Genomic DNA, 14,683 nt, shown 5'->3' on the forward strand with positions numbered 1-14,683 from the left:
TGTTACTTGGTTTATCTCATTTCCCAGCTAAAGAGATGACAAGCAGGGGAGCCGGTGGTCCGAGTGCTGTTTTTATATTATGGGCAGCCAGAGAAAGCCAGCATATAAAATAGGCTAATACTGAAGGATTAAGTGATTTTGTCAAGGCAGAAGAAAACCCTGAACTTCCACCCCAGAGGAATCACTGTGAGCTAGCACCTGGGTAAAATCTCCCATGACGATGTTAAGCAGTCTTAGGGCTGCAACAGGCGACTGTCTGAGGGGAGAGCTCTCTCCTCCAATTTCCTTGCCTGTCTCACACCAAAGGGATGTGAGCTTTTATATTTGAACGCCGCTTTGGACTTCGCCAGTGTTATAAAAAAAGGAAAAAAACATTGTGACATGCCAGTGCTTGCTCGTCCACACTCCCTGCATTCCTAGCACGGGCTCTGTGAGGTGCCTTTAGGCCCTGGCTCTCCTGGGAGCTGGGATTAAGCTGCATCTCTCTCCCTCCCCCTAGGGCTCGATAAAGTTTCACTGCAGAAAGTCTCCACTGCGCTATGCTGACATCTGCCCTGAACCTTCGTCCTACGGTGTTACTGGCTTTAATCAGATTCTGCTGGAAAGACACACACTGGGCCACGTGTGATCTCGTCTCACCTTCTCTCCTCACCTGGCTGGGCGATCTGCGTGCCTTTGTTTCCACAGTGCTTTTTCCTGCCAGCTACCTTGCCAAAGACCTTTCATTGACACAAAGCTGCCAAACTACTCCCACAGTGACTGCAAGGCCTATGGCGTGACGGCCCTGCCTGCCTGCGAGCCAGGGCTCCACCCATGTCTCAGCACCGACAGGGGGTCAGGGTGAGTAGTCACCAAATCAAGATTAAAAACCATCGGAGCCATAGAGAAGTTCGCATTTTTACTACTTCACGGATCCAACTCCAATCAAACGAGACTGAGAGTTGTCTGTCACTACAGTGGAGCACCCCCCACCGTGACAAACCGAACAGGCAGCTTGATATCAGCTCTAAAATTTTGGCTGGGGAAATTCTGTTTAGTTCCTTAAAAAGGAACAAAACCTTACTATTTAATATGTTGTTGACTTATTTAATTTCAAGCAATTAGATCACAAACCAGGGATGATGAACAATGCAGTGTGCCATAGAGCCACATCTTGATTTTATTTAGTAACACTAAGTTTTCACTCAAATGAGTGTGAAACTTGATAAATTATCATTTACAATATCCACCTTAACTGTACCAAAAATAAATAACTTGAAAACCACCACTTGAATGTCTGCCGCCTTGACTGGCCCCACCTGCCCGACCCCAGCCTGCAGCACTGGAGGCCAAGACTTCCACGACCTGCCCTAGTCAGCCCTCTGCGTGCTGGACCCCACTGCCCTTGCCTAGGGCCCAGTGAGCTGGTCTCCTGGGAGAAGGAGCGAGCAGGTTCTGAGGGTCCAGCACACGCTTGATCAAGCAGCATGACAGTCCACTTTAAGAATCCTCATTCTGGGACGGTTCCACAATCCTTAAACAGCAGTCAGCGAACTCCACAAACAAGGGCTCCTGCATGCAGGCTCTCATGAGCTTGGCCTTGTTTTCCCCCTGATCGAGGCTGACCATCAACTGTCTAAGGTGCGGATTGAGCAGCAGGCTTCTTAATTCTGCAGATTCCCCTTAAAAAGTAAGGAAAGCCAATCTGAGTTGAAGTGAGAGCAGATGGAGATGGCTGAAAGCTAAATGCTTCAAATGTAACATTGCATGGCCTTAGCCTTTAAATCCACAAATGAACCCCAACGCTTTCCATAAACAAGGCAAGATCAGCATATCAAATGCCTTCCAAGTTAAACACTGTTACAGGTTACCGTTCTTGGTATCTTTGTAAATACTTTAACTTTATGCCACTTTGGCTAAGTAAAAATATTTTACTACCACAAATGCAGAGAACAGCACTAGCTTATTGGCAATGGTCATTACACCAAATGCTCTGAATGATGCTTAAACAGGCACTTGCTCCAGCATGAAACAGGATCAATAGCAGTGAACTGACTTAAACATCTATATGGTGCTTTATAGACCACAGAACTGTTCACACCTGCCCCCAGCTCAGCTCCATCCTCCGTCTCATCACTGCCATGGGACTGGGTACACAGCACCACCTGTTAGGCTGGCTCTGTGAAATGGGGATGAAAATAACACACACCTATAGGAAATTACCCCGATCTGTTAATTAGATAGGTAACAGAATTGCTATGGGGACTGAATGAGCAGTCCTAAGAAATACTGGGCATTATTAACACCCACAACCCTCTTAAAAAAGAGCACACAAGTTCTGGGATTACCCAGTCTGCCTTAATTGCTGGACTGTAATGGAGCACTAGGAACGTGGGGATACGTGCGGGTGTCTCCCCCACAGACTGGCGCGAGACAAGTTACCACACAGTCCACTGAGTGGTACATTACAAGGCACCAGAGGAAGATGAAAAAGTGTCTAATTCTGAACAGAATCAAAAGGTCAAGAAAAATTTAACACAGGACAGAACACTTGAACAAGCCCTTGAAGGAGGGACAGAATTCTGTCAACCCACAAAGCCAGTGTGACTCCAGGCCAAGGGAAGGGTCTTGTAGACAGGCTGGGAGGTATGGAAGCCCTATGTTGTATATATTTTTAATTTTATTTACTGATTTTAGAGGGGGGAGAGAGAAATATTTGTTCCACTTATTTATGCATTCATTGGTGTTTGTGTATGTGTCATGACCAGAAATTGAATACACAACCTTGGCATATCAGGATGATGCTCTAACCAACTGAGCTACCTGGCCAGGGCCAGCCCTGTATTTATAGAACTGTGTGGCTGGATGAAGGGCTCTACATGCCACAACTAAGTATTTAATAACTTTAAGAATCACATTCTAGCCGTGGCTGGTGTGGCTCACTGGATTGAGCACTAGCATGCAAACCAAAAGGTTGCCAGTTCAATTCCCAGTTAGGGCTGTGGGCCAGGTCTCCAGCTGGGAGTAGGGGGGAGGCAACCAAGCAATGTTTCTCTCCTCTTTCTCCTTCCATTCCCCTCTAAAAATAAATAAATATCTTTTAAAAAAAAGGTTACATTCTAGCCCTGGCTGGTATGCTTCACTGGCTTGAGTACCCTGCAAACTGAAAGGTCACCGGTTCAATTCTTTGTTAGGGCACATGCCTGGGTTTTGTGGGCCAGGTCCCCAGTTGGGAGCATGCGAGAGGCTACCAACTGATGTTTCTCTTGCACATTGATGTTTTCCCTCCCTCTCTTCCTCCCTTTCCCTCCCTCCAAAATAAACAAATAAATAATCACATTCTATATAACAAATTAAATGTATCTCAATGGTTGATAAAGAATAAATAAGCACAGCACAGACTTACCTAACTTTTTTAAATTCTGCAAAGAAACCCTGTCCTCTTCCTCATCGCTATTGAGAAAATCAGCTATAGAGGCATCGTCATCATCTAAGGAAAATATATCATAATCAACTACTTAGGACTATAAAGAAAGACCAGGTGCCAGATTTTAATAACTACCCCAATGGACTAAAAAAATGTACATGCACACATGTGACAGTAACGGGTATGCAAGTAGGTGGAGACAAAACAAAACAAACCTCTGGAGTTTGTGACTCTTTTAGGAAAGGGAAGGAAAGTAAAAGAGAAAAACTGCTGACTTTAACAAATGCATCCTAGTGTTCATGCACTTAGTCCCTGTGGCGGTTATGCTTGGAGGCTGATTTTCCAATTCTTACCGCCCTGCCTCGCCTCACCCTGGCTCCAGCCCTATGACAGGCCAATAAACTAAGTGCACTCCACAAAAACCTGCTAACGTGAATCCCTTCATGAGCAGAAATTGCTGACATTGCCTGAACCCAACAAGGAAGTTTCTCCAAGGGCAGAAATGGGCCCTCACCTTGTGAATGCTCATTGTGTCTGGTGGCACCAGGAGAGGCTGCTATAGAGCCTGGAATGGTGCATGACATCCAGAAGGTATTAGACTGGCTGGCTGGCTGGCTGGCTGGCTGGGATGACAGCCCACTACCACTGTAAGCTGTGAGAAGCCCCCAACTGCAGCAGGGTGCCCTAGGCCTTTGGCAGCCTCAGCCAGGCCCACGAAGGAAGACTGAAGCCATTAATACAGAAGGCTCCCGCCAGCAGGGTCCACCCCTCACCCCCAAACCAGGCCCACAGTCTTTCTTCCCTCTGCCTCTTGCCCCTGTCTGTGTGGTCCTGACCTATGCGCTTAGGCTGCTCTTTATCACCTGTGCCCCTACTCCTGTAGCTCTGGGCGAAGGAAGCTGCTTCTCCTTAATGAAGACATGGCTCTTGACTCCCTGCCCCAGCACAGCTCTCCTCTTTTCTTACAACTTATTCTATCCGAAACCCCTTCATAGGTCTATTTGTTTGAAGTCAACTAACCCACCTTTGTTTTCCACAGGATTTACAGTTTTTGCAGTAACAGCTGATCCTATTTTTTTCTCAGCAGGACGAGTTTCAGGATTGCACTGCTCTGAAAGAGACACAAATCTCAGGAGCCATCACCTCCATTTTAGTGATAAGGCTGCATCCTTCCCACCAAGCCAGCATCCAGGTGGGAAGCATGTGCATGGATGTGGGTGAGGTGGAGATGGATGTAGAGGAAGTAAGAGAACAAATAAGGTGCAGTATAATGAAAACAAGCAACCCTGAACCTGGCGGAAGAACTCACCGGACCCCTAGGACCTGTCCGGATCAGTTCTTGCCTTGCCTAATCTCACAGGGCTTTCTTTACAATTAAGTGGCACATTGACTTCAATTAGCATCAAACTACTGGGTCTGACACAAATAACATCCCTCTTTTATTACAAAATCATAAGCATGTAATTCTGTAACATAACTATATCACATTCAAACACATATTACATTTTAGGTGAAATGTTCAAATTAAAACTATAAATTATTACACTATTACCCTACCAACGCCACTCAAGCAGGTGTTACTTCTGCTGGGCCATGTAATTTCTCAGGAGTATCAGACACCAAATTTGCATGTGCACAAGCCACTGAGCATACACAGATGAGAGTCATCAGGTCCACCCCAGAGGGGTTCAGTCTTAAGGTCAACAATTAAAGAGATGGATAAGAGGCAAAGGGTCTACTGATCTAAGTCACCTGAGAGAGCCAGAAGACAAGGCCAAGAGGAGTCTTAGAGGGATAGTCGTTGCCAGGTTACAAAGCATTTCTAGCACAGGAAAGATCTATGGCTAGGCCTGACCCTTACAATAGGGTCAGGGAGGAGATGGTGATGAGCAAATGCCAGCACATTGGTGGCTAGGGCACAAGTGGAAACAGCAGCAGCAAAAGAATGCTACACACAGGCCATCTGCCTTTCTTCCCAAGACAAGCGTCTCTCAGCAAGGGTACTATTGTGTGTGCTGTAAGATAGTCTCACACGCCACAAGATGTTTATTCAAATCAATACTAATTACCAGAAATACCACCAACCCCTCCTAAGCTACTGTAACAAAAACATTGTGATGAGTTACCTACCCAGGGAGAGCAATACCCAGGCTAAGACACAATGATGTGCCCTGGCTGGTGTGGCTCAGTGGATTGAGTGCTGACCTGCAAACAGAAAGGTCACTGGTTCTGTTCCCAGCTGGGGCACATGCCTGGGTTGCAGGCCAGGTATCCAGTTGGGGACACGCAAGAGGCAACTGATTCATGCTTCTTGTACATAATGATGTTTCTCTCCCTCTCGTTCTCCCTTCCCCTGTCTAAAAATAAATAAGTCTTTGAAAAAAAAAAGAAGAAACACTGACCTGTGCTAGAGAGACTGGAGTTTTCAACAAGGCAGTGATTTGCTCAAATGTGAGTTTCAGAAAATTCACCCAGGCAGCAGCAAGGCCACACAGACAAGAGCTCCTGATTAGGTACCTAGTGGGGCCTCACAGGGATGCAGGTCCAGAGGGAAGCGTTCCGGACCCAGCTCTCCAACCCTATTTCCAGCAAAGCAATTATACTCCTTTTCTGCATATCTTTAACTGAAAGGGTTCTTTTGAAATGCTCCAGTGATATTAGAAAAAAAGTGGGGCTGGGGGAATAACTTGAAACATTGCTCGTAACCCAGAGACGAGTTGAAACGAGAGCAAACAACTGCAAACAACTTAGAGGAACTTAAACATAAGAGTCAACCAATCATGAGAGCGTGGGAAAGAGTCCCTGAGGGCTGGGAAGACGCGCCGGATTGGAGAAGAGTTAAAATGCAGACTTGACAATATTAACAGCCAAAGACCTAGCTCCTTACTGTAAACAGATTTACCTCATTGTGTCTAACAAGGTATTACTTAAAAGAAAAAAATGTTCTTGTTAACCTTAGCCAGCGCAGCTTCTGCCAAATGATGAGCGGCGCTGCGTCGGAATACTAAAATGAAATAGCTAGGGTACACTTTTCCGACCAGAGCCCAAAGAAACGATGGCGCGTAGAAGAAAAGGCAGAGCAGAAGAACGGGTTTGACTATTCAAAATCCGGAGACGCATTCACAGGGAGAGGTTCCCCAGGGAATCCGACAGGATTGGACGCGACAAGGCCCGGAAGAGCACGTCCTGAGGGGTCCACGTCCCCAAGACGGCAGCGGGACGTGGGGGCTTCCCCACACGACAAGGCAGGCCGGGGCTGAGGCGGGGACGCGGGGGCCTTACCTTTGTGCTTCCGGGAACAGGTCAAGGAGCAGCTGTAACAAGAGAAAGCAACAGGGCATTTCAGCCGAAGGCCGCGTGGACCCTCCCGCAGTCCCAGCTCGGCCCAACACTCGCGCTCTCCCTCCCCCACGACCTCAGGCGCTTACTAGGGCACGCGGCAGGCGGGGCAGCGATATTTGGGTTTCTCCAAACAGATCACGCAGACCAAGGAGCTACCACTGAGCGATGCCATGATAAATCGGCGGATTTTCCTGCCACTCCTGGTGCGCGCTGCTCTCGCCAGGGGTCCCACGTGCACGCCTTCCCTTCCGTCTCCTTAACCAGAACCAATCAGCGCGCTGCACTTACAAGTAGTCAAAAGCAACGGATCGCTCCGCTCCTTGTGCCAGGACTGATAAGTAGATAGTCGATATACTCGATGTGCATCTAGTAACTGCATGCAGACGTTTTCCTCGATTGGGTCACGTTGTTGAAGGACTCGTCGTTTAGCCGTCCCTACGCGGCGGTGTGACTTGGAGCAGGTCGTGGTCACTCTCCAGTTCTATTGCCCCGCGTGTAAATGTCCTTTGTCTTCTGGCTTGGACTTTCTGAATCGTGCACGGGAACGGGGGTCTCCCGCACACGTCATTTGCTTACTTCTAGTAAATGAGAAGTCCAGCCACTGGATTTCTTCATAAAGGTTAAATTCTAACGTCAGCACAGAAGTCAGAAATTACTTTTAAAAACAACCCTTCAACAAGCTATAACTTGGAGAAACACCTGCACTTTTCAGCGGCAGCAGGAGCTGAAACTGTCTGGCGGCCGGGCAGCCCTCACCTTCCATCGCAGGCTCAGTGCAAGACGCGCACTCGGGGAACGGAAGGGGGTCTGATTTGTCTGCGCCTTCTGAAAGTATTTTTTTTTTTCTGTTTCTCCCTCCCGCTCTTTCTTTCTTATTTCTTCTTTATTTCACTTTAGTTTCAGAGCCCTCAGCTGAATAAATCCACAACTTCTTGCCGCTCCAGCTGGGAGCAGAGAAGCACCGTGGAGGACCACAGTCCCACACAATCCCCTGAGCCTGTGGCCCATCGGTTCAGTGCGTGGTGGCGAAGAAAGGGCGGCCTTCGCGGCAGGAACCCGGCACATCCTGGAAGCGCCCGCGTCAGTCCGGGCTCTGGACAGGGCAGATCAGCACCGCGGGCCGGGTCCTGTTACACGCCTCTCAGCGCCACCAGCCTTGCTTCGTGCAGAAACCTGCCCTCTTGCCCTGCGCTCTAGCCCAGGCCATCCTCGCTGAGGAAGGAAAGACGAGGCTCGTCCCCTGAGAAACAGTTATGGAGCTGCTTTTACTGTGTGCCTGGCACTGAGCAGGCACTGGGGCCACGGGGAGAAGCCGATCGAGTGCCTTTCCTGGGGGTGGAGGTGGGGAGACTGAGCAGGGCCGAGACCAGTGACCTCCAGAGTGACCTCTGCACAAGGGAGCGGATCCCAGAATAAGATTTGCTAAGCCATGCAGACCCAACTTAAAGGATTCTGAGTCCAGGAGTCTTGGGCCATGGACTGGTCAGAGATAAGTCCCGACAGGCGGGTTGTGGCCGTCTTGAGCGGCCAGAGCAGGAGGTAGGCCGTTACCTACAGCCCGAGTCGCACTTTAACGCAGCCCTGCACCTCATCCCGGACACGTAGGGGATCCCAACCTGTAAGGAAACATGCGCCACGTGCGCCACAAATCGCCAAGGTCTCTAAATGCGGCTTAATTCTGGCTGAAAGGAGAAGAACCGCCCCACCCGGCTACGGAGGTGCTGTCCAACCTGTGGTGCTGAAGAGTCCTGGGCCCAGCCGCGAGAGAACAGAGCGCAGTCCTCGCATGCAGCTGCCGTTCCCAGGCTGGGCATCGTCCAGACCAGCCTAATAATCTCCAGGGATGCTTGTCTGGCTCAGCAGGTATAGGCTGGAATTGCCTCAGAGATCCGAGCTTCCCTGAGGAGGCCCACGGAATGCCAATATTTATCCAGGAGCCGCAAGACTTGGGAGAGTGGACAGTTCTCAATTCCTGTGCTCCACTCTGGGAGCAGTAGCCAGTCACACGCTGTAAGTCATCTCCAATGCCCTGTCCAGACTTGTCCTATGAATTATATGGGAAAACTGGTGGGGAGGGTCCACTCACTTTCCAGGAGCTCAATTCTTCCCACCTGCATCCAAGCCAGCAGGCCCAGCTACCTGAAGGAGGGTTGAGACAATCCCTGGGATTCCTTCTATACATATTCCTCCCAATGAGGATCCCCTTCCTCCACTCTGGGTGACCCCCAATTTCCGTGAATGCCCACAACTGTGCCCCTCACTCCATCTCCAGGCAGGCAGGGGAAATAAGGTGTCCCCAGTGAAGGGCTCTGCTACTTGGAGCCTAGAATCTTGCCCTTGCAGGAGTAAATGGCACGGCTGCCCAGTGAGACAGTTGATCATTATCGTGATGGCAGTGACATTGGGAAACATGAAGAAGCTGGGTATAGCCCCTGGGGCAGAAACTAGTCCAGAAAAGAGGGCTGGTCGGATGCCAGAAGGAGCAGTCAGGCAACTTCATGGGTGCCCAGGACCAAGCCCACACTGCACCTGTCATGTCCTGGCTCGCCCCAGAACCTCCCTGGAGGCCATCATGGCAGCCTGGGGCCCAGTCATACCTCCTTAGCATCAGTCAAACCTCAGTTCAGATTGGGAGAGAGGTGAGATACCAGTGGAGCCAAAAGGGTGCATAGTGAATGATGTTGCTTGACTCTTGAAGCCTCCCGCCTCTCCTCATCCAGGGTGCCTGCCAGTGCGCTCTGGTGAGTGTCTGAAGGTGGGCAGTGCAGCTCGGCCTGTTTAAGGAACACCGCTGTGTGGCACAGGAGGGTGCAGTCATGACCAGCTGAAAAAGTCTAGCCCCACCCCACCCCAACACATGGGCCCCATACTGTGACCACCATGGCAACAGATTAATAACTAGAGTCACCCTGGGCATCATAGTGACCCCAAAAGGCAAAGCGGGTATTAGTAAACTCATTAGGTAGATGTGGAATCAGAGGGTCAGAGAAGGCATAGGAAAGTCACTGAAGCCCCAGAGAAAGCCCAAAGACCAACTTCCGCTGTTCCACTTCAGCATCCTCCTTCCTATTCCTGTTTTCCACTTCATTTATCAAGGAGCTGGTGCTAACGGAAGTCCCTTCTGTCAGACCCAAACAGCTCTGCTTACCATGGTAATTAACGATCATTCCAGGGTTCTCAACAACAAAATCCTCCTGAAAGGTCCAGAGGAGGGTAATTATGACCTTAGGGTGAACACACTTCCCTTTGGCTGGCTTGACAGCCATTGCAAGCACAAGAATAACATCCAGCAAAAAAGGACTGCCAGTCAGCCCCTGGGGAAGGGTGGGGCCTGTAGGAAGTGCAGGGGCCGCCACAGCTGCTGGGCCTTCCGGCAGCGAGCCAGGAGTGCTGCTTCAGCTTCTCATCACAGAGACGAGCCACGGCTGTACCACATTCATGGAGAATGTGAGTCCAAACACATCAGCAGGCCTGGCAGAATGAGGGGAACTGAGGGGCCACTGCAGGGGCCACTGGGAGAAGGCCAAGGTAGGAGCCCTCTCACCAAATGGAAAGATTGGCAGCCTGAATGTCTACATATAAACCAGAAGAAACCGACCAGTGGGGCGCCTGGTGACGAGGTAGGGGAAGATGAGCCTTGATAGCCTCCCCTCCATACACATACCCAGGTGGTCCCATCCCCTCCTCTGTACCCTCTGTGAGCCCAGAGCAAGCAGAAAGACCCAATGATGAATGGGGGCAGCCCAGGACACCGAGGCCCACCCAAAGACAGACGTGTGAAACATGTATACAGGCCATTAGGTGTAACTGATCTCAAGGGACTGTGGGTTATACACAGTGAGGGCCCCTTGCCCACTGCTTGGTGGAGTGATCACTGGGATGTACTAATTATAAGAACCTCCATGATCTTGCCTTCTCAGTTGCCTCCTCAAATTATACCTTGCACCAGAATCAATTTGTGACTTTCTCCAATAACCCACACCCTCGCCTTTTCTCTGAGCCTTTCTGGGCACATGCTGTTAATTTTCTGGAATGCTCTTCAATCACTGTCCACCTCCAACTCTACCCTCAGTCCCAACCTCCACATCACTCTGTTAGTTCATTCTTTCTCCTTCTAACCTTGGTTTCATCATCAGCTGACACAGCAGGACCTCTGAGGACACCGAGGCTCAGGTAGTGCCCTGCTTGTGCGCTGGCATCAGTCCCAGGCACGCCCGCTGTGGCCCATTAGACTCTGAGAGAGCAGAGATGGCTTCTACTGTCCCCCGCACACAGCTTCTAACGCAAAGAAGAGATTTAATGGCAATAGCTGGTGCCCAAAGGAATGAGAGGGGCATCTGGACGTGGCCCAGTTAGAGGTGTTGGGACTGGGACATTTCAGACCAGAGGGGATGCAGGAGTCTGACTGGGAAGGATGTTCCTGATAGATGGAATTTGAGGATACTGAAATAGGCAGGAAGCGGAATCCACAGGGATTGTGTGGGCTGGACACAGCCAGAGATGAGCTGGACAGGTGGGATGTGATGGGTCCCGGATGTGAGCCCAAAAGGTGAGCCCTGGCTGGTGTGGCTGCATGGATTGAGAGCCTGCCTGGGAACCAAAGGGTGGTCAGTTCAATTCCCAATCAGGGCACATGCCTGGGTTGTGGACCAGGCCTCCCAGTAGGGGGCGCTCAAGAGGAAACCACACATTGATGTTTCTCCTCTTTTTCCCTCCCGCCCCGCACAGATGGAGTCCTGTTTAATGGGAGCCCCTAGGCCCTTCCTGTCCCAGAGTAGGGAGTGGGGACCTGTCCAGGGTTCCTGCAACACCTGCGATTGCCCTCCCAAGGGCCATAACGTGCTGCCCACCTCAGGGGCCCCCCTCTGCCTTTGTCCACTCAGCGCCCGCCAAACCTCCCTCCCCTATTGTATCCTAACGGGGACGCCCCAGGACTCACCACAGAGGTGCTGGGGAGGGCAGCTGCGGGGAGGCCCTGGCCCGGAGGTGGCTCCGCTCCCAGGAGGCACGTAATCTGAACCCTACAAAAAGGCCATTACACACCACGGTTCCTAGAAACTGTCCACAATTTCCCCCTCTGTCGTCACCGGGTCAGCGCAGAGGAACCCTTCTGCCTCCCTCCCCTGAAACAGCCCTTCCCCACCTCCATCTCCGCTCGGAGGCGCGCGTACCCCTCCTTGTCACCTGCGGCGGGAGGTGGTGGCTGCACGCACCGGCCCGGGTGGTCCAAGGGTCTCCCGGAAGGAGCTCGGAGCTCCGGCCCCAGCGCGCGCACTGGAATTTCCCGCAAACCGGAAGGAGGCTCCAGCGGCGGGACCCGCTCCGCCTTCAGCCCCACCCCCTCTCCTGCCCCCTCCCCCCGCGGAAACAGCAACCTCCTCAGACTAGCTCGGTTCTAGCTCCCTCCCTCTTTCCCCCTCATCCGTGACCTCAGATTCTGCCGAACCCCTGACCACGGGCCCCAAGCCCCAGACAGCCTCTGGGGTTTGAGGCCCGTCCGGAGCTCGCCGCCAGGACTGCCCCTTGGCCTTGCTTCGGAGGGTAAATCTCGTGCTGGCGGGGGTGGGGCTGTCACCGCCCCTCCTGGGCTTCGCGGGCACCCCCACCCAGGTGCTGTCCATCTCTTGGTGCTGAAGCTCCCCTCGGCGCCTGTCCCAGAGGAATAGCCGAGTCCCCCAACCTGGCCTGCAGCCTCCACTCAGGATTCCACTCGAACTCCAGGACGCGTTCACACTGGCCCAATGACCCCACGATCACTGCTTCAGCATTTCAGGCCATTTGAACTGGAAGCATGCAGGTCTGAGCTTGCCTGAGGAGACGCAGAGAATGTCCATGGCCTGATGGGGCCCAGGGACCGCGGGGGAGGTGGGCAAAACTCGAATCTCATGCTCTGTCCTGGCGCTGGCGGGAACTCTTACGTTATGGACATAGTCCCTGTCCACTCCAGACCTATCCTGTGAACTGTGTGGGGAGGCTGGGAAGGTTCCCCTTAGTTTCCAGGGACTCAACCCCTTGTAGCATACAAGCTGTGCAACACTGCTACCTGTGATGCAGGAGAGAAAAATCCCTAGAATTTCTCCTATTCACCTTTCCCACAGAGAATATGCCCTCCTTCGACTTGAGGTGACCCCCAGCTCATAAGGACGTCCAGTCCTGGTCCTGTGCTTCCCAAAGTTTTGGCAAGGAGTAAGGTGCCAGTCGTTCCCAATGTAGAATAGTGCAACTCCAGGTCCAGATTTTTGCCCCTGATGGTGTAGTGAAGAGGTTGCCCAATGCATTGAGTGTGATCGTAATGTGGTGATGCTGGGAAGCCTGAAGAAGCCAGATACAGCTCCTTGCAGCAGAGGAGCTAACTCAGAAAAGAGGACCACTGAACAGCCAGAAGGCCACACTTGTGTGCTTCCCCAACCCTGGGTGGCTCACTGCACCTCAGCTCCTGCTCTGCCCCTGCACATTCCTCCAGGGCCGCCACCCAGGGGCCCCCCTGCCTTCTGACCTTAACCCCGAGGCACAGTGTGAGACCCAGAGGGAGACCAGATAGTAGAGGCAGAAGTTTGCAGAGCAGAGCCGGCAGGTGCCACCCAGCATGTTCCAGGTGAGCTGAGTGTGCAGCAAGCGCCCGGCTGCCAGCGCCCAGAACTGCCAGACAAGACTCCCAGCCTAGGCTGGCCCAGGCTGGCCCAGGCTGCAACAGCGCACGGGCTGGACTAGGTGCACAGCCCCCAGGGCCTCAGCAGCCCACGTGTGTGTGGGAGAGCTGGCTGTCAGGCAGTGCTGTGAGGAGAGGCCTTGGGCGGCAGGGGAGGGAGCAGTGCGGTGCCCTATGTTTTGAGCAAGGAAGCATTTCCTTTGAGGAAGCAGAACCTGAGCCAGCCCGGTGCTCTACAAGGGGCTGCGGGTTCTCAGGTTGTTCTCAGGATCTCCCTTGCCTGGCTGCTTCTGGACCAGCCCTGGGAAGGTGGACAGCCAGCCAGAAGACTGCATTTCTCCCACCTATGTTCACCCCATATCAGCTACAAAATGAAAATGCAAGGCCCTTTGTTCAGAAATTGCTGAGTATATCAAGACAGTGACACCAGAATATTAAACCAAGTGCAGCCCTCTGAGACTACACAAGTTCCACACCCATGAAGCCCATCCAATCCCAGACAGGCCTCATTAAACTATCATACACTCAGTGTTAACTCTGGGGTTACTATGGCAGAGCCACTGCCCCTACTTCCTGGTTTGCCAAAGTAAGGAAGGAGGCAGGGCATATTGATCTATCATCTCACAGGACCTACAGAGGCGGAAGTGAGCTATCTATGCAGACTTGCTAAATAGCAGCTTCTTTCTGCAGCTCTGACACCTTCATCCCTCCCAGGGCATGGGGGAGCCGGAGTTACACCTGAAAGAAATAGATGGGGTCATTAGAGGTTGCATGGAGTAGTAGTATTGGAAAGTCTCTGGAAGCAAGCTAAAGTTCTGGGTATCGGGTATGAGGTGGGCCTAAAGAGCTGTTTTTCAATTCTCTGAATGTTACTTTGTTGTCATTAAATGATGCCCTCCCCACAACTGAAACACTAGGGAAGGGCAGACCGGCAAGAACTTCCAAATCGTAAAAGGGGCTGAATTGTTGGAAAAGCAGGGACAGCAGAGGGCGCCATTGTGCAAATACAAGGGGTGGGAAGAGGCACCCACACACGCTCATTTTTCTGACATCCTCTCTGAGACAAGTCAGTAAGCCAGGACAAGTGGAATAGGGAAACTGAAGCAGATAGTTAAAGGGCCAAGCAGTTTATAGCCATCTAATAGCAAAATCTTATCTTCCCTAACCAAGGATATTTAAGAGCATCCTTCTCCCCAACCAGAGGGTAAACAGCTTAAACACCCTACTCAGGGAGATAAGAAACAGAAATCCAACAAAATTTCCTTTGTGCCAAACGCACCCAAGGA

General features: G+C 51.5%; 2 protein-coding genes across 5 annotated transcripts in view; one reads left to right on the forward strand and one right to left on the reverse strand.

The window, feature by feature from the left end:
- The window catches only part of MYO19 (myosin XIX), a 30,499-nt gene extending 29,349 nt beyond the window's left edge, over positions 1-1,150 (forward strand). For both annotated transcript variants that reach the window (XM_054574842.1, XM_054574843.1), the window contains exon 25: positions 500-1,150. In XM_054574842.1, coding sequence (XP_054430817.1) covers positions 500-628 — 129 coding nt within the window. In that variant the 3' untranslated portion in view covers positions 629-1,150. The remainder of the gene's footprint in view (positions 1-499) is intronic.
- Positions 1,151-1,247: 97 nt separating this feature from the next.
- ZNHIT3 (zinc finger HIT-type containing 3) lies at positions 1,248-12,033 on the reverse strand. 3 transcript variants are annotated; one of them, XM_054574846.1, is made up of 9 exons: positions 11,920-12,033; positions 11,688-11,769; positions 9,346-9,539; positions 8,479-8,792; positions 6,835-8,364; positions 6,689-6,720; positions 4,431-4,517; positions 3,386-3,469; positions 1,248-1,661 (listed from the first exon to the last, which is right to left on the reverse strand). In XM_054574846.1, the coding sequence occupies exons 5-9, from the start codon at positions 6,918-6,920 to the stop codon at positions 1,480-1,482; spliced, it is 471 nt and encodes a 156-aa protein (XP_054430821.1). In that variant the 5' UTR covers positions 6,921-8,364; positions 8,479-8,792; positions 9,346-9,539; positions 11,688-11,769; positions 11,920-12,033; the 3' UTR covers positions 1,248-1,479. The 3 variants fall into 3 exon arrangements, with proteins under 3 accessions (XP_054430821.1, XP_054430819.1, XP_054430820.1); XM_054574844.1 differs by having other exon boundaries at positions 6,835-8,792; XM_054574845.1 differs by having other exon boundaries at positions 6,835-8,792; positions 11,933-12,023.
- Between the last annotated feature and the right edge of the window lie 2,650 nt (positions 12,034-14,683).

This window comes from Pteronotus mesoamericanus, unplaced genomic scaffold (assembly GCF_021234165.1).
Source record: "Pteronotus mesoamericanus isolate MK-2021 breed Mesoamerican mustached bat unplaced genomic scaffold, CSHL_Meso_final contig_269, whole genome shotgun sequence".
In the NCBI taxonomy this organism is placed as follows: domain Eukaryota; kingdom Metazoa; phylum Chordata; class Mammalia; order Chiroptera; family Mormoopidae; genus Pteronotus; species Pteronotus mesoamericanus.

Excerpts from the sequence above, each read along its gene's own strand:
- ZNHIT3 (XM_054574846.1), bottom strand. The coding sequence starts at position 6,920 with ATGGCATCGCTCAGTGGTAGCTCCTTGGTCTGCGTGATCTGTTTGGAG. Across the intron at positions 6,721-6,834 it reads CCCGCCTGCCGCGTGCCCTA|CTGCTCCTTGACCTGTTCCC; the intron begins GTAAGCGCCTGA and ends CTCTTGTTACAG. Across the intron at positions 3,470-4,430 it reads AAATCCTGTGGAAAACAAAG|ATGATGACGATGCCTCTATA; the intron begins GTGGGTTAGTTG and ends TATTTTCCTTAG.